Genomic DNA, 23,481 nt, shown 5'->3' on the forward strand with positions numbered 1-23,481 from the left:
GAATCTTGCCTGAGTCCGGTTGCACTCCGTTCGCGTCAACAAGATGCCCAAGGACGGTAATCTGGCGACGGCCGAATTGGCACTTCGATGCGTTGAGTTGCAGACCGGCTCGCCGAAAAACGTCCAGGACTGCTGAGAGGCGCTCGAGGCGCGTAGGGAATGTTGGGGAGAATACTATAACGTCGTCCAAGTAGCACAGGCACGTGGACCATTTGAAACCGTGAAGAAGGGAGCCCGTCATGCGTTCAAAAGTGGCAGGAGCGTTACATAGACCGAACGGCATCACTTTGAATTGATAAAGACCGTCCGGTGTTACCAAGGCAGTCTTCTCGCGGTCGAGATCGTCCACGGCAGTCTGCCAATAGCCGGAGCGAAGGTCAATAGAGGAGAAATAGCGAGCACCGTGGAGGCAGTCAAGGGCGTCATCAATCTGAGCTAGGGGATACACGTCCTTTTTGGTAACCCTGTTACGGTGCCGATAATCCACGCAAAAGCGCCTCGAACCATCCTTTCTTTTACCAGCACACCAGGCGACGCCCATGGACTACATGACGGTTCAATAATGTTCTTGGCAAGCATTTTGCGAACTTCGGTGTGAATCACTTGACGCTCAGCCGGTGATACTCTATACGGGCGGCGATGAATAGGAGGGGCATCGCCGGTATTAATGCGATGTTTGCCAGCTCTTGTTTGGGCCAAAGAACGATCATTAAAGTCAAAAATATCTTGGTAGGAAATCAGAACTCGGTAGAGCGCACAAGCGTGCTCGGAAGGCATGTCGGGTGCAATCATTTTCTGTAAGTTGTCGATGGTACAAGTTGCCGACTGCGACGGTAGGGGAGGATCGGCTGAATTGTCGTCTATTGAAATCTATGCTACAGAGGGATCCTCGAATGAGCAAAGTTGGGCCAGCACTTGTGTCGTCAAGCCAAAATTGACCACTGGCAGGCAGACGCAATTCGCCGTAATCGATAAAACTGTGTGAGGTACTGTGATCCCGTGTGTAAGGAGGACGTCTTGCATAGGAGCCGCGATGTAGTGTCCGTCGGGGACTGGTGGGGATGACACGAAGCCAACGTAAGTCAGTGCCGAAGGTGGCAAGCGAACGAAGTCGACGGAACTCAGGCGAGTAGGGTGTTGTTCAGCGGGATCCAGAACAGGCAGGTCGAGGCGGAGAGTACTGGGGGAGCAATCGATGAGAGCAGAATGTGCGGAGAGGAAGTCTAAGCCGAGGATGATGTCGTGGGGACAGTGAGCGATGACTGTGAATAGCACGATTGTTGAGCGATCGGCGAAGGAGACGCGGGCGGTACACATACCAATTACGGGGGCTGTTCCGCCATCGGCGACACGGACAACAGGCGTCGTGGCGGGCGTGATAATTTTCTTGAGCTGGTTACGAAGGTCAGCGCTCATTACGGACAAATGCGCCCTAGTGTCTATGAGTGCAGACAAAGAAACACCGTCGACTTGCACGTCAAGAAGGTTCAGATGAGTGGGCAACGTCAGTAGAGGATTTGGCGGCGTAGGGAGCAATGCAGCGTCACCTCGAGGCGCTGCATCGTCTAGTTTTCCGGCTGGGAGCGGCGTCCGAAAGGAGTCGGCGAAAAGGAGCGACGGGTCTGGGGAGAGCGAGATTGTCGTTGTTGGAGTGAAGGCGAACGAGAATAGGAGCGGTTCGGTGCAGGAGAATCAGCGGCGGCGTTATCGGAGCGTGCGGCATAGGGACGAGAAGGGCCACCTGGGGGGCGAGAGTGAGCAGTATAAGTAGGCCGGGTCGGGGAACTCCAGCGACTGCGACAGTGCGGAGAAATGTGCCGGATTCGATGGCAGTGCGCAATTCAGATGGGTTGCGGAAACGTGGTGGGTAAGAAGATGCGGGACAGGGCGGAATCGAAGAAGCCGGGCGGATATCAAGACGATGGGCCGAGCAGATGGTGTGAAGACCCATGTTTTCGAACTCTTGGCGGACAACTGCCTGAATCAGTGAGACCGTGACTGCAGTTGTGTTGGTGGGACTGGAATCGAAGGCAGCCGGATAGGCGGCCTAGATCTCACGCCGGACGATCCTGGTAACATCGGCAGTGTTGTTGGGACGAGGAGTGTCGGCACAGGAAGATGTCGCTGGGGTGTTGGGCAGACGGGCAAAATGCTGGTCAATACGTCGGCTTCTAGCGAGTTCCAGGCGGCGGTACACATTTATAACAGCATCCATCGACGCTACGCTGTTGCAAACGAGCAAGTTGAAGGCGTCATCGGCAATGCCTTTGAGGATGTGGGCAACCTTGTCGGACTCAGTCATGTGGGTGTCAACTTTGCGGCACAGAGCCAAGACGTCCTGAATGTACGTGACATAGGGCTCTGTTGACGTCTGGACACGGCCGGAAAGCGCCTTCTGCGCGGCAAGTTGGTGACCGTAGGGGTTGCCGAACAAGTCTCGAAGCTGTGTCTTAAGTGAATCCCAACTGGTGAGCTCATCTTCGTGCGTGCGATACCAAACTCTAGGTGTGCCACCGAGGTAAAAGACTACGTTGGCGAGCATAATAGTAGGGTCCCACCGGTTATTGCGGCTGACGTGTTCATACAGGCTCATCCAGTCATCGACGTCTTCCCCGTCTTTGCCCGAGAATACGCCAGGATCACGGGGAGCGGAGAGACTGATGAAGGTCGTCGAGGTGGCAGCACGTGTTGGAGCTGGCGGAGTCGGGTTGTTGTCGCCGGGAGCCATGAAGGAAGTCTCGACGTACCGTCCACTGCGAAGCTCCGTGACGAGGTACAGGGAACGTCCACCTCCACCAGATATGATACGTGGGAAGACGCAGACGAAAAGCTATGTACAATTATATTTACAAGAAAATATCCTGCGCTTGGCCAAGAGGCAACAGCCCGCGCTGGAATCTAATCGTCGTCGTCGTCTTCTTACTGCTCGGCTCTTCGTCATTGGAAATACTATCCCGTACCAATATTAATCTTCAACCTACTCTTACATTTTCTTCGTTAAGGTCCTCAACAAATTGTTTCTATGTGTCCCCAGCGTTGCTGAACACGAAAATGTCATCGCCAAGCTGAAAGTTGTTGAGATATTCGCCGTTGATCATCGCTTTTAATCATTCCCTGCGTAATAGCTTGAATACTTCTTAGCATTCAATGATTATAATTGGAGACATTGTGTCTTTTTGCCGTACCGCTTTCTCGATAAGTATGTTTCCACTTTTCTTGCAGATAATTAAGCATTTAAAGCCGGAACTATCACTGAGGCATAGTCAAAGTCTGAAAAGCTGCGGATACGTGCGCTGTCGCTGAATGTAAATAAGTTACCCATAAATGAAATAATTCTTGAGTTGTGAGCCTCATGCTGCAAAGCAGCGCGGCCGTGATGTGAAGTTCATTCAGTCCTTCTGTACAATCCATATCGTGTGCACTTGCACCACTAATCACACACAAATGTCGCAGCTTCATCTAAACGGAACTGCGCACCGCCGGTAGGGCGCAGAAGGCAGCACAATTCAAGCGATTCAAATGCTGATCTTGTTGGTACGACGCGTTTCAGTGACAGTGCTTAGCGTCGTGCGTGCTTCACATTGTTGGTATCGCGATACCAGGCCGATGTGAGCGGCTCTTTCATGACGTCATGTCATGCGTGGATCACCGTAAGACTGTCGCCGGTTTGAAGGCAATTCTTGCGCTGAATTCACAAGCGCCTATGAACTCAGCTAAAACAGTGCGCTCACACGAAGCGTACTACATGAAACCCCGAGGTGTGGAAGGTACCATGGTTTCGAAACAATTACGGCCTACAGTCCTTAACATATAATATACCGGCTGTACTAAACAAATATAAGCATACAGCTACGCTAAATAAAAATGGTTTGAGTGACTACTTTCTTTCTTCATAGTGACACTTTAGTATATTGCATTCAAGTGCAAAATGTCATTTTTATGCATACGTGCTGTGTGTAATGTTTTTATGTATAAAGCCTTCAGTATATATATCATGTGAGTGCTATTGCCATGTAAGGGACCCTGGGCCTCCGTCAAACTGCTGCGACAGCTTTTCGCCCAGGTGTCCCTCCAGTTCCTTTTGTTCCGCTAAATAAAATTGATTGATTGATTGATTGATTGATTGATTGATTGATTGATTGATTGATTGATTGATTGATTGATTGATTGATTGATTGATTGATTGATTGATTGATTGATTGATTGATTGATTGATTGATTGATTGAAGTGTTTCTTAAGTAAGAGGAGGAGACTATAGAAAGAAGATCGCACGAAATGACTGAAGGACGTGAGTGACGTTATTTCACCCAGGTTTGGTGTTAACCTAGGGTTTAGAATACCAAACATGAAGCGGCTCCAGTGATACTCGTCAATGCGGTTATATAAGTATATACGTACGTCTGTGCGTGGGTGTGTGTTTGTGTACGTGTGTGTGCTCATGTGGGCACTCATGGGCGAATTCTTCGCTTCTTTCGTGAGGTGTATTTTATTTCATAGCATCAGTGTTTTTTGAAGGCATCCACATGACTTTAGTACCAGTGGTGGTACGTGATTTTATTCGCTGTTTCAAGTTTTCTATATGTGATCGTATTGATGTCCCGCTTCATATGATAGACAGGATTGCGATCTGTCGCACGCATACGTTCGTTCACACCGTAGGTCACAGAATAAGCAACACTGTGGGCACATACTCTATGTTGCTTCGACTTAGTGCTGCACGGAAACTTTGAACTGAGGCTGACGCTTAGGGCACGGAAGACGACAGCGAATTGTACAACAGCAACAAGTTATGATAATTAGAACTATTTTTTATTGTTTCCTCTCGCATGGAAAATTATAGCCCCCAAAGCGTTGAAAAAAAAATAATCATCCGCAGCCCTATGAGCAACAGAAAGCTCAAACAAGACAAAGAACTATATAGAAGTGCTCAAAACACATCAATAACAGACTTGATACTTGCCAGAGACAGACACTACACTTCCATTTGGTAACACTCAATAGAGTGTCATGACGGGTATGAAAATTCCGGCTATTGCGCCCATACCAAAACGCAGCTTATTATGCAGCAGTTCACTACACATCGTCAATGTTACTGCCTTCGCCAGAAGCGCACCCTCAACCATTATGCACTGAAAAGCTCAATCACCTTTGAGATGACAAATCAGAGCATGTCACAAAGATATAAGCACGGGCCATCCTCGTATATCAGTTCTGGCCCTTGGCCAATCATCTGCAACAGCGCGTTACAATGGTTGCCTACGTCAGCTTGAATGGCGCAGATAGACGTGGTTATGTTCGTATGACTGCTGCACCCCTATTGTAGAAATTTCTTCTGAAGGCGTCAGCCTGACGGCGGTTTAGGTTTTGTGAATCGACTTACGCTTGGTGTTGGCGGAAGTGCTAAACTTCACCTCTGTGCTACACTTAAATATACGTATTTTTTCGACTACAGTGCTCCTCTCTGCAGTGGCAGACAGCGCAAGCTTGCTGATATTACGAACACTTTCAGCCTTGTGAATGCGCTTTTTTCGTAAGGTCTTTCTTACACAAATATTTGTTCGTAAGTTCCCTTTGTGAACTCCGCGCCCCTGATCCTCTAGTAGACGCGCTGCCTTTGCAGAGCTGATTTTTTTTTCGAAAGCCTTCTTTTGAATAGCTTCACGCTAATTACCCAGAAAGAGCTAAAACAGTCATTTTTTCGTACGTTTGACTAATGCGAATTCGAGAAAATGCAAAAGCAATCTAGCTATTCCTTAAATTCCGCCGCACACATAACCTTCTTTACCTCTTTGCGTTTGATGGTTATTTTCGAGGTAGCCACTACAGTTTTTCATGCTATAATTGTAACTATTGAAATATGGCTTTTAGCCTGTAATATTTGTCTGGTTTAATAATATTGCTGTAATGATATAGAAGGTCCGACCTAGTGTTTGTCACTTTATACGTCTTTATGAATATTGTCCTACGTACCACTACTGTTATATTAGTATTAAATACTCATTGATTTTGCGGTATGTCTCCGCATTACTTCCTGCTCCATAATGCTTTAACCGAGTGCTACTGTCTTAATGTCGCATTACTCTCATCATTTTGCTGTTGTAATAGTTATGTTTCTATATATGTCTCTCTGAGTTGTTAAATTTTTCTTTTTTTGTTTTGTTTGTTTGTCGAGTTCGTTGCAACATCTCAATTTTCCTTTGTTTTGCTAATGTTCGCTGTCTGCCAGGCGCTGCCACTCAAGCCCTTCGTGAGGCTTTGGTAGGCCTGATTTTTGGTGTATGAGAATTGACATGAATAAAAGTACTATCTATCTATCTATCTATTATTTGTTGTTGGCTGCATTCAATCATTCATTCATTCATTCATCGGTTGAAATATATTGCTCGAGTTTCTCCAGAGCATTTACGGTGACATAATGAGTGGGCTCTGATTTTAAACACACAAAATGAAAGGAACAGCCTGCGTAGCTTTGCGCGGAAAGGTAGGTAAAATAAAATAGCAGTTATCGAACGCATGCAGTATGCCATACACGCTTCCTATCTGGAAATGTAGCGATAAACATTTTTTTTTCTTGTGTGCATTGCAATTTGCTTAAAAATGGGCTTTTTTTCTAAACGAGTGCTTTCATGAACTCTCAATTGTTCCCAAATATTCTCACTTATCAATGAGCGCGTACGGTGATAATTTGTGTTAGCAGAACAAGATGTATTATTTTCTGTGTCAGCACTCACTCTCAAATGACGAAGCTCTTTCACCCAAAATTCTGCTTCGGAAGCAGAGAAGCAAAAGCGAAAAATTACGCCATTACCTTGGAGCGTCGAAGGACCTGCTTATGTTGAATGCCTTCGACGTTGAAGTATGCAATGTAACATTTGTAGGGCAGTAATCCAAGGAAATTGGCATCCTGGGTGGCGTTGTGCCTTTCTGTATCGTGTTTGTGATGTACCATAACTGGAAGATAACCGTGACAATCGTGCCTACGCCTGCACCCTGAAAATAAAAAGGCAGTATAATTGGTTCGTCGAGTATCTTGATAGACCTCTAAGTACTTTGGTGCGTGAAGATTTCATACCCCGCTTCCCTAAAAAAGGTGAACGAAACCTGCCAGGGCAAATGCACCGGAGAAATGCAACAAGGTCAAGTTGGTGAAGGAACATCTAAATTCAAAATAGTAGTTTATTGCACCGCACAGTAAATGAGCTCATACAAACGGAAGCGAACAAATTAAACGCTCAGGTGTACAAATAAAAAGGAGTCTATTCTACATGCGGCAAGAAGGAATATGCGAAAAAATATAAGTAGAACCACTGAATCTTATTTCGCACATAAGAGTCGCTTTCCTTACTCAATTTTACAAATCTAATAAAGATGCCAAATGCATTACCCAACAGCATTGTCGATAACAATATTCAGGATTTGTAATTGGCTATATATATGCATTTCAGCCTTATATAGCGTATGTATTTTCTCAACTGGACTATGTATCTAGGTTGTGTTGAATAGCAATGACGTCAAAAACTCACCTTTTAGTCTCCAGGTAGGGGTGTGTAGTATCAGTAAGCAATAAAAACGTACAATATTCCGGGCAGCATCCCTCTAATACCGCTATTTTACTTACTGCTACATTTTTTCCGACAATTATTTGAATTTTCTGACACATTATGCTCAGGTTAATTCCCACACAACTTGGATAAAACTTGCGTCAAAAGGCAGAAACGTGCGTCTTTAAATTATTGTGGTTGCAAATAGTTATGCATATTTTTTTATGCAACAAGCAAGAGTGGGGAACTCCTTCACTTGGCCCCCCATGGCCACGTTTCCCAAACAATATACTGCGTCACTAACTTCCGCATTTGTGTGTGTGGTGTGATAGCAGCCGTTGGCTATGTTGCCGAGAAAAAAAATATATAGGAGGCAGCTGTAATGAGACAGCTACACAACTGCTTAACACGGAGTTCTAAGCATCAAATTTTTGGCATGCTGGATCTTATACAGGGGGTCCCAGCTATCATCCGTGACGTGTATTAGAAGGATGGGCTAGTCTACGCGAGGATAACTAAGTGCACATTGTTCACAGTCGAGTAGAGTAGCCGCCAGTCATTTTTGATCGATGTCATTCAATTTATCAATTATTTGCAATGGCCCAATTTTTTAAACACTACTCTGAATGGCGCGCTGTCATTGAAGACTCCGTCAGATATTGAAAGAATCCTGAATATTGCATGTTGTCAGCCGGGTACTCTCTGCCCGTTTATGTTTTCAGGCTCAGAAAGGAAATTCTTGAAAAATAAAAACTCTCCCTTCACTAACCCTTGCGCCCGCATCCCAAAGCAGCCCCCCCACACACGCTACACAGCCGTTAGGGAGCGCACTCCTTCGACGAAACATCAAGCACCAATTACGAACACACTATACCTGTCAACACCAAGGCGCCGCGATTGCGTGGGTGAGGGGCGCCAGACAAGGCGCCAGCTCTGCCACTAACTCCTGTGGAGCTTGTTTGAGGGCGCTGCTTTTTGATGCGGGCGGACGGTTAGTTACGCGATACGTTTCATTTTTGGCAGCATTTCTGAGACGGATAGAACACACGGGCAATGGGCATTTGGCTGAAAAGATGCCCGCTTTAGGCTAGGTTAGGTTAGGTTAGGCTTCCGACAAGCTCGTCATTGACAACACGGAATGCAGAGCAGTAATTGAAAAATTAGGCATTTGACTGAACTCATTAAAGTTAACGGCGTCGACAAAAAGTGAATGGTCGCTGCTCTACTCGACTGTGAACAATTTCAGCCTGGATATCTTTGCGTGAGATCGCCCGCTTATATATATATATATATATATATATATATATATATATATATATATATATATATATATATATATATATATATATATATATATATATTTACGATATCATTGAGCGATGCTCAAGGGACAAGCCGCCGCGAGAACGACGACGAAGTGGGTCTGTGCCCTTGGCGCAAGCGAGTGTCGGCCCTTATGGTCTGGCTCCAGTGTAAATAGCCTGTATGTAGCCTCTTTCATCTGTGTCTTTCCACACGTAACATTCTCGTGGCGGTCAGCGATCCCCGTCCTCATCGCGCAACTCCGGAGTGGTCGGTACATCGAGCTTGTCACCATGCCTCCCGGTGACGAGACCGCCTCTGCAACGGCTTCGGCTTGTCCGACTGCTCCAGTCATCACGGTTGCCCAACATCGCGACCCTGGTGTGTTCTCTGGCCTGGAGGGAGAGGACGTTGACGAATGGATCGAGCTCTATGACCATGTCAGTGCTAATAATAGGTGGGAACCAACGACCATGCTCGCCAATGTCATCTTTTATCTCGGCGGCACCCCACGCGCGTGGCACAAAACGCATGACGACGAGATGACCAGCTGGGACACTTTCAAAGAAAAGCTCAGGGAACTGTTCGGCGACCCCATTGGCGCGAAAAGTTGCCGAGAAAAAGGCTCTTGCGTCTCGTGTTCAGACATCTACAGAGCCGTGCGTTTCATACATCCTCGGCGTCTTGGCTCTATCCAGCAAAGCTGACGAGACTATGTCTGAAGCAGATAAAGTATCGCAGGTGCTAAAAGGCATCGCCGACGATGCTCTCAATTTGGTTGTTTTCGGCCACGTCTCGACTATCGACGCCATCATGAAAGAATGCCGTCGCCTTGAACAGGCTAAGAGCAGCCGTATCTCACACCACATTGCGCGGCAACCCAAGACTGCTGCTACGTTGACATGTAAGGGTCGACCGCGTGAGACCACACTCTGTGATGACGTAACCCGTATTGTTCGCGGCGAGCTCGAGGCCGCCTGTTCACCAGCTTTCTCCGCGACGCCTCCCGATCCACCAGCTACCACGACTGCGATGATTCAGGCCGTCGTCAGACAGGAATTTGGGAACATGGGTCTCAGCTCCGTGTGTTCACGTCTCCACCCACGGTTCCCCAGTTCTCTAGCAGCCCTCCTCGTCCCCGGCAGTCATTTTCTGCCACATCTCGCCGAAACCCGGCCAAATGGCGTACCCCTGATGACAGGCCGATCTGCTTCCACTGCTGTCGCATCGGCCACGTCGCTCGTCACTGCCGCAACCGATGGCCACCACCTCCTCGGACATACACCGCCGCTGATTCCCGCCCCTTTGAACCTTCTACTGCCTATGCCACCCACCATGAAACTCATTGCCGTTGATGCTCCTGCCCCGAACCTTCGCTGCAGCCACTCGCCCTCACCTCGACGCCATCAGTCTCATTCGCCCCAACCCCGTCGCTTCTCTCCGTCGCCTATGGCCTCCCGGATCCAGTCGGAAAACTAGGCACTGCAGCTTCTGGAGGTGAAGCTGCGTTGTCCACCTTGCCCTCAAATCCTCTGCTCACGTTACATACGAACCAAAACCTTCTTGACTTTGATGGCTATCCTGTCACGGCACTCATTGATACAGGTGCACATCTTTCTATAATGAGTGCTGCCTTCCGACGACGACTGAACAAGCTCCTCACCCCAGCGTCGGCACGCATCGTCCGCGTTGCGGATGGCGGTACAGTGCCTATCATTGGCATGTTTACGGCACGTGTTAGCATCACCGGCCGCCACACTCATGTCCTCTTCACCGTGATTGCTCATTGTCCCCACAACCTCATTCTCGGCCTCGATTTTCTCTCCGCGCATTCTGCTCTTATTGACTGCTCTGCCAGTACCATTCGCCTTGAGTTGCCGATTCTCACAGAACCTTCTGACGCACCCCAGTGCCGCCTACGCCCCACCAGCTTTATTCGCCTGCCGCCAAAAACAATAGCCTATATTGAACTCTTGTCTTCCCCACCAGTCCCTGATGCCGAGTACCTCGTCACTCCTCTGCCCGGCGTTCCACTACAGTATGGCGTTACCGTGCCTCACAGTATACTTACTATTACTGCGAACCGCACTTTCATGCCTATCTTTAACCTTGGATTGGAAAAGCAAATTCTACCGCAAGGTATTTGCCTTGGCAACGTCGATTGTCTCGGCGGCCATCACGTGGCAACTTTATCGACCGATGCTTCTTGCGAGTTTAACAGGGCCATCGTGCCAGCCTCGGCCACCGATCGCAAGATACAGAAAATGGTTGCGACGGACCTGTCATCGGCGCAGGCTGAAGACCTTTACAATGTATCATCGTCCTACAGAGATATTTTCGACTTCGACGATCGCCCTTTAGGCCAGACGCCAGCGGTCAAGCATCGGATTCTTACTGGCGATGCTACTCCTATTCACTGACGACCGTAACAAGTTTCTGCGTCGGAACGCCGAGTAATTCAAAGTGAAGCGAACGAAGTGCTAGATAAAACATCATTGAGCCTCTTTCGAGTCCCTGGGCGTCACCTGTAGTGTTGGTTAAGAAGAAGAATGGCACGTGGCGCTTCTGTGTAGGCTACCGTCATCTGAACAACATTACTAAGAAGGACGTCTACCCACTCCCACGTATAGACGACACCCTTGGCTGCCTCCACGGTTCCAGCTAGTTCTCTTCTATTGATCTTCGTTCTGGACACTCGCAGATTGCTGTTGACGATATGGACAGAGAAAAAATTACCGACGATTACGTTACTTCCTAATGCGAAATTTGAGCGCAGCAAATGCGAGCCTTTGTTTGCGTTTGGCCTCGGCCTCGGCCGCGCGAACGGTAGAGTCTTCTCTGCGACGGCGATGAGCTTCTGCTTCAGCCTCGCTTACTGCTGGTTGCTCTCGACGGCGGCGATGAGCCTCCGCTTCGGCGGTGCGAACGGCAGGGTCTTCTCGGCGGCGGCGATGAGCTTCTGCTTCAGCCTCGCTTACTGCTGGTTGCTTTCGACGGCGCGATGAGCCTCCGCTTCGGCGGCGCGAACTGCAGGGTCTTCTCGGCGGCGGCGCTTAGCCTCTGCTTCGGCGACGCGTACTCCTGGATCATCTCGACGGCGGCGACGGTAAGCTTCTGCTTCGGCGGCACGCACCTCTGGATTCTGACGGCGACGGCGCTGGGCCTCTGCTCTGGCAGCTCGTTTAGCAGCAGCAGCAGCAGCAGCAGCAGCAGCAGCAGCAGCAGACGGAGGACTTCCATCGGTCGTCTCGCTCATGGCTCAGAAAGAACTGGCAGATAATTTCGCAGTGGCGAACGGCAGCGGCAATTTCGGCTCGGGCGGTGCACATATACAGATCCGCCGCCACCGATCTGGCTCTCTGATTGCCACCGCACAGGGCGAACGGCAGCGGCAATTTCGGCTCGGGCGGTGCACATATACAGATCCGCCGCCACCGATCTGGCTCTCTGATTGCCACCGCACAGGGGTTGCATTGGAGGAGGAGCGAAGAAAGGAATTAAGTTCGAGCCGGCGCTTTGACAACCGGAGACTAGCAGGAAGAGGGGGGAGGGGGGCGGCGTGTACACCCAGCGGCAAACGATGGGGGCAGAAGCGCGCGCAGCAAGCGGACAACACGATAAAGGGAGGAGGGAAGAGATAGCAGCGACTGACTGATGCCGCTGACGCCGATAGTGAGTCAACCCCAGCTGCGGAGTTGGTTTCAGGGACAACGCCGCCGATGCCGACACAAACAATATGATACCCTCGCTTCCGCAGCGCTAAGAACCAGGTCTAGCCGTGGGAAGGTGGTCACGTATTCGTCGACGTGCCGGGGCCTACGTGAAATAACCGGCGCGTCGGCAACTGAAGAGCACCCTATCCGCCACACAAGAACAGGGGGGGGGGGGGACCCTTTCCTCCTCTGTCTGCATGGCGGCGACGGTGTTCTATGCAGTCACGTTATCTTGACTCTCTAGCGGCGTCAGCGGCATCCAGCGGTATCAGTCGGTCGCTGCTAGCGCTGGGGGGATGAAAGGGGGGCGGAGCTGGTTACGAGGCCGACGACAACGCCGACGACGACGCGAAACCCAGGAACGGACGCCAAAGAGCTGCGCTCTAAAAACTGCGTTCATCACACCTGATGGCCTGTACCAATTTAAGGTAATGCTATTTGGATTAGGCAACGCCCCTGCCACCTTTGAGCGTATGATGGACTCCTTGCTCCGAGGTTTCAAATGGTCCACATGTCCCTGCTACATCGACGACGTCATCGTCTTCTCACCCACGTTCGACATTCACCTTGAGCGTCTAACAGCTATACTTGATGTATTTCGAAAGGTGAAGCTCCAACTTAACTCGTCCAAATGTCGTTTCGGCCGCCGCCAAATTACTGTTCTGGCCCACCTCGTTGACGCTTCCGGAGTACAGCCTTATCCCTACAAAACACGCGCTGTCCGAGACTTTTCGGTTCCGAAGGCAGCCGCAGACGTTCGAAGATTTGTAGGCCTGTGCTCGTACTTTCGTCGTTTTGTTCAAGATTTTGCGGCAATTGCTAGACCCCTCACCAACCTTTTGAAGAAAGGCGTACAATTCCCGTGGTTTACTGCAGAAGCCGCCGGCTTCTCTCGTCTCGTTACTCTTCTCTACTCGCCACCCATTCACGCCCACTTTGACCCTGATGCCCCTACAGACTTGCGTACAGATTCCAGCGGTCAGGGCGTCAGCGTGGCGTCAGCCCAGCGTCAGCTTGGCCAGGATCGTGTTATTGCTTATGCGAGCCGCCTTCTTACACCATCGGAGCGCAACTATTCCATTACGGAACGAGAATGCCTTGCTGTAGTTTGGGTGGTTGCGAAGTTCCGTCCGTGCCTTTACGGTCGCCCTTTTTCCGTAGTCACTGACCATCATGCTCTCTGCTGGCTATCATCGTTAAAAGATCCTACAGGCCGGCTTGGTCGATGGGCTTTGAGGCTACAAGAATTTTCATATTCCGTGGTCTACGAGTCTGGTCGCCTGCACCAAGACACTGGCAGCTTGTCGCGTTACCCTGTTGACGAACCTGACTCCTCCAATATTACCAGTGCTGCTTGTGTATTCTCTGTGTTGCAGCTGCTTCATTTCGCCGACGAGCAACGTCGTGACGCCTACATCAGAGCACTCATCGACCGTTTTGAAAACTCTCCGGCCGATGCCACTCAACGCCTCTTCGTTCTCCCCGACGGTACTCTGTGCCGTCGTAAGCTTCATCCGGACGGCTCTGAATTCCTACTTGTCATATCTAAACACCTCCGCTCAACCGTTCTAGAAGAGCTTCACGACACACCAACGGCGGAACACATCGGCGTATCTCGTACCTATGACCGTGTACGTCGCCGTTTTTCTGGCAGGGCCTTGCCCGTTCCGTACGACGTTACGTCGCCGCTTGGGAACTTTGCCAACGACGCAAGAAGCCTTCCCAGCTCACCGCTGGTTACCTGCAGCCGCTCGACATCCCTGCCGAGCCCTTCCATTGTGTCGGCTCAGACCTTCTCGGCCCATTTCCGCAACCTACATCAGGAAATAAGTGGGTTGCAGTCGCGGTGGACTACGCGACCAGTTACGCCGTAACCGGCGCTCTTCCGACCAGTTGCGCAACTGATATTGCGGACTTCCTGCTACATGATATCATTTTGATTCATGGTGCTCCGCGTCAATTGCTAACAGACCGGGCCGTACGTTCTTAGCCAAAGTCAATGACGACATCATGTTTGCCTGCTCAATACAGCATAAATTTACCATCTCCTCACCCTCAAACGAACGCCCTCATTGAGCGTTTCAAGCGCACCCTTATAGACATGCTATCCAAATACGTTTCAGACGACCACCGTGACTGGGACTTCGCTCTACCTTACATTACCTTTGCGTACAACTCTTCCCTTCTCGAAACTGCTGACTTTTCGCCTTTTTACCTCTTGTATGGCCGTGAACCGACGCTACCACTGGACACCGTGCTTCAGTCCACCACACCTTCAACTAGCGCTTATGCCCGTGTTGCTATCACCCATGCTGACCATACTCGCCAACTTGCGCGCGCTCGTCTACAAGTCTCTCAAGGCAAACAAAAGCAACGCTACGACCTCCGTCACCGCGATGTTCATTTTGAGCCCGGCACCCTCGTGTTGCTTTGGTCACCATCCCGTAAAGTTGGCCTTTGTGAGAAACTGGTTGCCTGCTACACAGGCCCATATCGCGTGCTCCGCCAAGTGACCTATGTAACCTATGAAATCGTCCTAGCCGCACCCACTACGTCCTCCGCTGCGACAACCAGTGACATTGTCCACATCTCCCGACTCAAACCCTACAACTCTCCACGCGCTTTGGATATTTAACAGCACCGTGACGGCGCTTTTGCCACCGGGGGCTACTATTACGATATCATTGAGCGAGGCTCAAGGGACGAGCCGCCGCGAGAACGACGACGAAGTAGGTCTGTGCCCTTGGCGCGAGCGAGTGTCGGCCCTGTAGTCTGGCTCCAGTGTACATAGCCTGTATATAGCCTCTTTCATATGTGCCTTTCTGCACGTAACAATATATATATATATATATATATATATACCAGAAAAAAAGCAGTTCTGGGTCCGGGTAAATATTCACAGTGAAGTAGACGCGCGTCTACTTCACTGTGTATATATATATATATATATATATATATATAGTTTAGACCGGGGGTCCGCTCTTCATCAGATCGGTCCACCGGTCGAAACTGTTGAATTTAAATTCCGGTTCTGGTTACGTTGTAGGACGACTCAAGTTCTTTATATATATATATATATATATATATATATATATATATATATATATATATATATATATGTATATATATATATACGAGAACGTGATCTTTTCGGGTGAAGGCAACTGGTCAATAAACCCACATATGCTACCTGAAGGCAAGGTTCTCGTTCTCGTGAAGGTTCTCGTGACGCCTGCGGCAAAAAAGACGTTCCACGTCCGCCGCCTAGGTCTGTGAGTGGGGGCGCTGGCTAACACTCCCAGGGTTCTACTAGTACACATAAATACTCAAGAAAGTGGATGGGGAAACGCCGCCGCGGTAGCTCAATTGGTAGAGCATCGCACGCGACATGCGAAGGTTGTGGGTTCGGTTCCTACCTGCGGCAAGTTGTTTTTTCATCAACTTTAATTTCCAATAATTTATCATTACTTTATTTCATTTATTAAGCGCATGCAATTTCCCCTATGTTGTACTTGGTGTCAGTGTTTGTTGGCTTCTCATTATATGACTAATAATTATCGGGTCCCTCGGTTAACCCCCTTTCTTCTCGTTTATATATATATATATATATATATATATATATATATATATATATATAGTAGGCAAAGAGGGTTTCTTCAGGCTACCTTTCAAACGTAAAGAACTTGAGTGGTGCTACAAGGTAAACAGAACAAGTATTTAATTTCGACAGTTTCGATCGGTGGACCGATCTTCGTCAGGGTTTACAAAAAAATGGCAGTTCGGCCGTGGTAGGGAAGACACCAGACCGGGTACCCGGTCGTTCTTACATACATCAATCCGAGAGGAACAGTTGTGACAGTGATTGATTTTCGGCGCCTTGGCAGATTTACAGCGGCCTTTGGCAGCTATGCAGGGCAAGAGGAAGGCGGAGTCACATGTATCTAGAGCAAGGAGGTGTGTGAGGAGGAAAAAAAAAAGGAGAAAGGAAGAGAGAAAGAAAACGGAAAGAAAAAGAAAAAGCACTCAGGAGGAGGGAGACGTAAGACGGAGAGGGAGGGGGGCGGGAAGTAGCGGCAGCTAGGTTCCCGTGCACCCGAGGCAAGGAGGGAGAAAGCGGTCGCTCCGCAGCTCCAGTGCGTGGGCTGCCGTTCTAGCGGGAGCGGGTGGCGGGGGGCACAATAGAGAAGGGGCCCAGAAGGAAGACAGAAGAGCGGCAACTTGTAGAAAGAAACACAGTGTCACAGTACAAATATACAAGGCACGGCCCGTTCCGGCAGCTTTGTGGTCCAGCTACGGTGCGAAAAAAAGAAAAAAATAGTTCCAAAAAAGAATATATGCATGGGATTCGAAAGCAAGTGCGCCCATGGGCTTAGATTTAGGGAGTCGAGTTAAATAGCCTCCTTGTGGTCCAATTTTTGAACGTTTAACAGACAACTGACATCAAGTCAGCACGTGCGTATTTCAGGAAGGGCAATAGGTCACTCCGAATGACCACTTCAGTGGCAGGGTCCAGGGAACTGAATTTATTGGTTTTCCACTCGCCCCCTTGAGGCGCATGCGGAGGGGTGAGCAAGCAGTGAATAGCCAGCGTCTCAATTTTAGAGTACATAGAATGTATTCGCGTTTCCCACGCGCTTTCACGGCATATCCCGGAGGCACGTCATCCGCCCCGGACTCTCATTAATTCCTTTAGTGTACGTTCCAAATTTATGGATGAAAAAAGATTCTCTCTGCTCGCGTGCACGGGTGTGTTGGAAACCAGATTGCAAGAGCACAACGCTCACGCGTTCAAAGGAGTGATCTGGCAGCCGAACGTGCCTGGAGAAGGGTAAATTGGGGAGACTTTTCACATGCGCGCGGTGATTGTTAAACCGCAGGCGAAAAGGGGTCTCTGTTTGGCCAATATATTCCTGCTTACACACCTCGCATCGAATTTTGTACACGACGTTACTGGAATCACAGTCAAGATTTTCGGTAATTTTATATACGAAGGGCGAGTTCGATGCTTCAGCCGTGTCTGCTGTTGTCATGTGACGGCATACCTTGCAACGAGGTTTCCCACATGGTCTACAGCCCTTGGGCGTGTTTGACTTCTGTGTCCTCGCCCTGACTAACAAATCCCTTAAATTTTTGTTTCTTCTATACACAACCCGAGGCGGCTGCTTGAAGATAGTAGCGAGTCGGATGCTCTGTGATATGATATTAAAATGGCGGGTGAGAATGGCATTGACCCGCGGAGCACCGGAGGTGTATGTGAGGACCAAGTTTGGATCTGATTGTGTATTAGTATTGCTAACCTTTTCTCCCATTATCTGTGCTCGATCTAAGCTGCGGGCGCGTTCAATGGCATCGTCTACTATTTTCGGAGGATATTTTTGGCGTATGAGAGCAGATTTCAGTTCCTCCGCGTGTCGCTCAAATTGCGCAGATTCGGAACAGACTCTTCTGTATCTGTGGGCCTGGGAGTAGGGAATGCCTGTTTTGCAGTGATGGGGGTGGCTACTATAAAAATGCAGATATTGCTGACGATCTGTCGGCTTTTTGTATAGGGACGTGGAAATGCGACCGCCACTCAGTGACAGAGTGACGTCGAGGAAGTGAATACTATTTTGGGAGAAGTTGTGCGTAAAGCAGTTTGACGGGTGCAGAGAATTGAAATTGGAAATGAAGTTTAAGAGACTTTGTTCATTGTCGGCCCACACAAAGAAAATGTCATCCAGGAATCGCTTATAAAATATTGGTTTTATGGCCGAGTTTGCGAGGAACGGTATTTCTAAAGATGCCATAAAGATATTTGCATAATTTGGCGCCATCTTCGTACCCATGGCGGTTCCACTGATTTGCAAATAATGCTTGTCCTCGAACTCAAAGTGATTATATTTCAGTACTAGATTTAAAAGAGTCTCAACTGTGTCTTTATCTAATTGCCTAGATTGGCTGGAGTCAGCGTAAGCTGAAACTGCGGATGCTATGCCCTCGGCGTGAGGTATGTTGGTGTACAAAGATGCGACATCCATTGTGACCAAGTAACCCCCCGCCGGTACCGTCAGGTTTGATACCTCCCGAAGGAAATGATTTGTGTCTTTAATGTACGAGGGAAATGAAGATGGGATGTCCTTAATGAGACTGTCAATAAAGCTGGATATTTTCTCAGTCACTGTTCCATTACTGGAAACGATAGGCCGACCGGGATTGTTTATTTTGTGGATTTTGGGTAGTAGGTAGAAACGGCCGGGGCCAGAGTTTCTTGGTATCAATGCTTTGAGCGTCTTATCGGTTATCTGCCCTGCCTTGCGCAGAGTGGTTAGGGCGTCCTTTATTTCGCTTTCAAATTTCTCGGTAGGGTCGCTTGGGAGTTCTCTGTAAAATTTAGAGTTTCCCAGTTGACGGAATCCTTCGGCTATGTAAACATTCCGGTCAAGTACCACCACTGCACCACCCTTGTCCGCTGGCTTAATGACAATTGTCTGATCATCACGTAGAGTTCGCAGTGCCAGTCAAAGCTCACTGAATTGGAAGCGCTGGAACTGGTAAAGTACGAGGGAAGGAAAAATTTCAATATCCAAGAACAACAAAGAAAGAAACGGGAGCGTGACAATATCCCAACGGTCATCAGAGCTGATTCTCAAAGCCAAAACCCTGAATCCGAGGCAACCGATTGTTCTGAAGTAATCAGTGGAAAAAAGCACGAGACAGTGGGCAACACCTCAAATGTCATAAACTTGTCGAGTAGCCCATTGTCGAGTGCGCAACTAAATCTCCTTTCGAAAGGTCTAACTTTTTGTCCGGCGTCAGGAAGGATGAACGAGTTTCAATTGCTTCAAGATTTGGATGACTTCGCGAGAAATTTGCGACTACGGGAGTACTTTTATGATCGAAAAACTACAGAAGGGTGTCTTGACCGGCTACCTGAACTCTCCGAAAAATCATGGACACCTGGCGAGGCACGCGACAAATACATGGACATGTATATTTGTGCGGTTCAAAAAGACATTATAAAAGAGTACGAGAGGCATCGTCCCATCCGCAGTAACCTCTCAAAAGAGGAAGAGCAGGCACTGCGAACTCTACGTGATGATCAGACAATTGTCATTAAGCCAGCGGACAAGGGTGGTGCAGTGGTGGTACTTGACCGGAATGTTTACATAGCCGAAGGATTCCGTCAACTGGGAAACTCTAAATTTTACAGAGAACTCCCAAGCGACCCTACCGAGAAATTTGAAAGCGAAATAAAGGACGCCCTAACCACTCTGCGCAAGGCAGGGCAGATAACCGATAAGACGCTCAAAGCATTGATACCAAGAAACTCTGGCCCCGGCCGTTTCTACCTACTACCCAAAATCCACAAAATAAACAATCCCGGTCGGCCTATCGTTTCCAGTAATGGAACAGTGACTGAGAAAATATCCAGCTTTATTGACAGTCTCATTAAGGACATCCCATCTTCATTTCCCTCGTACATTAAAGACACAAATCATTTCCTTCGGGAGGTATCAAACCTGACGGTACCGGCGGGGGGTTACTTGGTCACTATGGATGTCGCATCTTTGTACACCAACATACCTCACGCCGAGGGCATAGCATCCGCAGTTTCAGCTTACGCTGACTCCAGCCAATCTAGGCAATTAGATAAAGACACAGTTGAGACTCTTTTAAATCTAGTACTGAAATATAATCACTTTGAGTTCGAGGACAAGCATTATTTGCAAATCAGTGGAACCGCCATGGGTACGAAGATGGCGCCAAATTATGCAAATATCTTTATGGCATCTTTAGAAATACCGTTCCTCACAAACTCGGCCATAAAACCAATATTTTATAAGCGATTCCTGGATGACATTTTCTTTGTGTGGGCCGACAATGAACAAAGTCTCTTAAACTTCATTTCCAATTTCAATTCTCTGCACCCGTCAATCTGCTTTACGCACAACTTCTCCCAAAATAGTATTCACTTCCTCGACGTCACTCTGTCACTGAGTGGCGGTCGCATTTCCACGTCCCTATACAAAAAGCCGACAGATCGTCAGCAATATCTGCATTTTTATAGTAGCCACCCCCATCACTGCAAAACAGGCATTCCCTACTCCCAGGCCCACAGATACAGAAAAGTCTGTTCCGAATCTGCGCAATTTGAGCGACACGCGGAGGAACTGAAATCTGCTCTCATACGCCAAAAATATCCTCCGAAAATAGTAGACGATGCCATTGAACGCGCCCGCAGCTTAGATCGAGCACAGATAATGGGAGAAAAGGTTAGCAATACTAATACACAATCAGATCCAAACTTGGTCCTCACATACACCGCCGGTGCTCCGCGGGTCAATGCCATTCTCACCCGCCATTTTAATATCATATCACAGAGCATCCGACTCGCTACTATCTTCAAGCAGCCGCCTCGGGTTGTGTATAAAAGAAACAAAAATTTAAGGGATTTGTTAGTCAGGGCGAGGACACAGAAGTCAAACACGCCCAAGGGCTGTAGACCATGTGGGAAACCTCGTTGCAAGGTATGCCGTCACATGACAACAGCAGACACGGCTGAAGCATCGAACTCGCCCTTCGTATATAAAATTACCGAAAATCTTGACTGTGATTCCAGTAACGTCGTGTACAAAATTCGATGCGAGGTGTGTAAGCAGGAATATATTGGCCAAACAGAGACCCCTTTTCGCCTGCGGTTTAACAATCACCGCGCGCATGTGAAAAGTCTCCCCAATTTACCCTTCTCCAGGCACGTTCGGCTGCCAGATCACTCCTTTGAACGCGTGAGCGTTGTGCTCTTGCAATCTGGTTTCCAACACACCCGTGCACGCGAGCAGAGAGAATCTTTTTTCATCTATAAATTTGGAACGTACACTAAAGGAATTAATGAGAGTCCGGGGCGGATGACGTGCCTCCGGGATATGCCGTGAAAGCGCGTGGGAAACGCGAATACATTCTATGTACTCTAAAATTGAGACGCTGGCTATTCACTGCTTGCTCACCCCTCCGCATGCGCCTCAAGGGGGCGAGTGGAAAACCAATAAATTCAGTTCCCTGGACCCTGCCACTGAAGTGGTCATTCGGAGTGACCTATTGCCCTTCCTGAAATACGCACGTGCTGACTTGATGTCAGTTGTCTGTTAAACGTTCAAAAATTGGACCACAAGGAGGCTATTTAACTTGACTCCCTAAATCTAAGCCCATGGGCGCACTTGCTTTGCGAATCCCATGCATATATTCTTTTTTGGAACTATTTTTTTCTTTTTTTCGCACCGTAGCTGGACCACAAAGCTGCCGGAACGGGCCGTGCCTTGTATATTTGTACTGTGACACTGTGTTTCTTTCTACAAGTTGCCGCTCTTCTGTCTTCCTTCTGGGCCCCTTCTCTATTGTGCCCCCGCCACCCGCTCCCGCTACAACGGCAGCCCACGCACTGGAGCTGCGGAGCGACCGCTTTCTCCCTCCTTGCCTCGGGTGCACGGGAACCTAGCTGCCGCTACTTCCCGCCCCCCTCCCTCTCCGTCTTACGTCTCCCTCCTCCTGAGTGCTTTTTTCTTTTTCTTTCCGTTTTCTTTCTCTCTTCCTTTTTCCTTTTTTTTTTCCTCCTCACACACCTCCTTGCGCTAGATACATGTGACTCCGCCTTCCTCTTGCCCTGCATAGCTGCCAAAGGCCGCTGTAAATCTGCCAAGGCGCCGAAAATCAATCACTGTCACAACTGTTCCTCTCGGATTGATGTATGTAAGAACGACCGGGTAGCGTATTTGGAAAATCCAGAAGGGACAACGCATGGCAACTGCAGCGCCACGCTATTGGCTGCCGCCTGCGGGGACGCGCCGTGGCGTCATGCCTAACAACGTACTCTCATCACCAGCGGTTTCGCGTAGCTTGTTGCGTGTCGTGGCCAACGCCGTGGCCAACGTTTTGTCGTGGCTGGCACGCAGACGCGGCTACGTGAAACTGGCGTAACTGTGTGCTGGCGCGGTCGCGAGCCGAGGGTGACGCGACTTTCCGTCCCATCCATCGAAGCGCCGTCTCCGCCCTGCCGATTGATAGGAATCGCGATCTACGCTGGTGCGACAATTTACGCTGCGAGGATCGCTGGGCGAAACCCATGCCGACAACCGATTGATAGGAATCGGGATCTACGCCGGTGCGACAGTTTACGCTGCGAGGATCGCTGGGCGAAAACCATGCTGACAAGATCGGAACCTGTGAGATGGAGTCGTATTCCACCACTACTACTAATGATACGCAGCGCGATGCCCTCAAGAGGAAACAAAACGCCCTTGCGATTACTGTGCTGCTCACGTCCTGTTAATGCAATTCGGCATACATCGACACGGCGTGCAAGCACTGAATAGTGTTTTAACGTATGTGCGCTGGCACAAAACGTTATAAACAGTCCCGAAAGAGCCTATATTGCATTGGATGTTAAAGTTCACCCTAGATATCAATAAATGTTGCAGGTATGTGCCAATTTCTTCACCTAATTGCAGAGAACTCTCGGGCCGTTATTGCATTTTTATGGCTTCCTCCATGTCCCAATATGCTGAATTTCAAGTACATTGAAGTTGTTGCAGATGCGAAATGCCACTTTTATGATGTATTTGGTTCGCCTGTTAAATATAGTTTAAAAAGTTCTGTTCAAAAAGAAATTCCCATCTTTTTACAACTGGGATAAACAATGTTAGAGGTGGAAAGCTGTATAAGTGAAAACTAATACTTTAATTTACTAGCACTGCTTTAAGTGAATTTCTAAAGCACAGCAATTTTGCTTGCCTTTTTCTGTTTTATAAATTAAAATGTACATCTTTGAAAGGCAGCCTGACCCTCTTTAAATTCGAAATATTGGGCACAGACTGGGATCACTGCTTTCCAATACACTTGCTGAAACTGCCTTATCAGAACACCCTAGTACACAATGCAGATCCATTGAGAA

The 23,481-nt window shown here is 48.7% G+C and overlaps 1 protein-coding gene across 6 annotated transcripts in view; it reads right to left on the reverse strand.

Moving 5' to 3' along the window:
* Window positions 1-23,481, reverse strand: part of LOC139048457 (sodium-coupled monocarboxylate transporter 1-like) — a 142,081-nt gene that overhangs the window by 11,853 nt on the left and 106,747 nt on the right. For all 6 annotated transcript variants that reach the window (XM_070522847.1, XM_070522844.1, XM_070522845.1 and 3 more), the window contains one exon: window positions 6,810-6,991. In XM_070522847.1, coding sequence (XP_070378948.1) covers window positions 6,810-6,991 — 182 coding nt within the window. The remainder of the gene's footprint in view (window positions 1-6,809; window positions 6,992-23,481) is intronic.

Source organism: Dermacentor albipictus, chromosome 8, assembly GCF_038994185.2.
Source record: "Dermacentor albipictus isolate Rhodes 1998 colony chromosome 8, USDA_Dalb.pri_finalv2, whole genome shotgun sequence".
NCBI lineage: Eukaryota > Metazoa > Arthropoda > Arachnida > Ixodida > Ixodidae > Dermacentor > Dermacentor albipictus.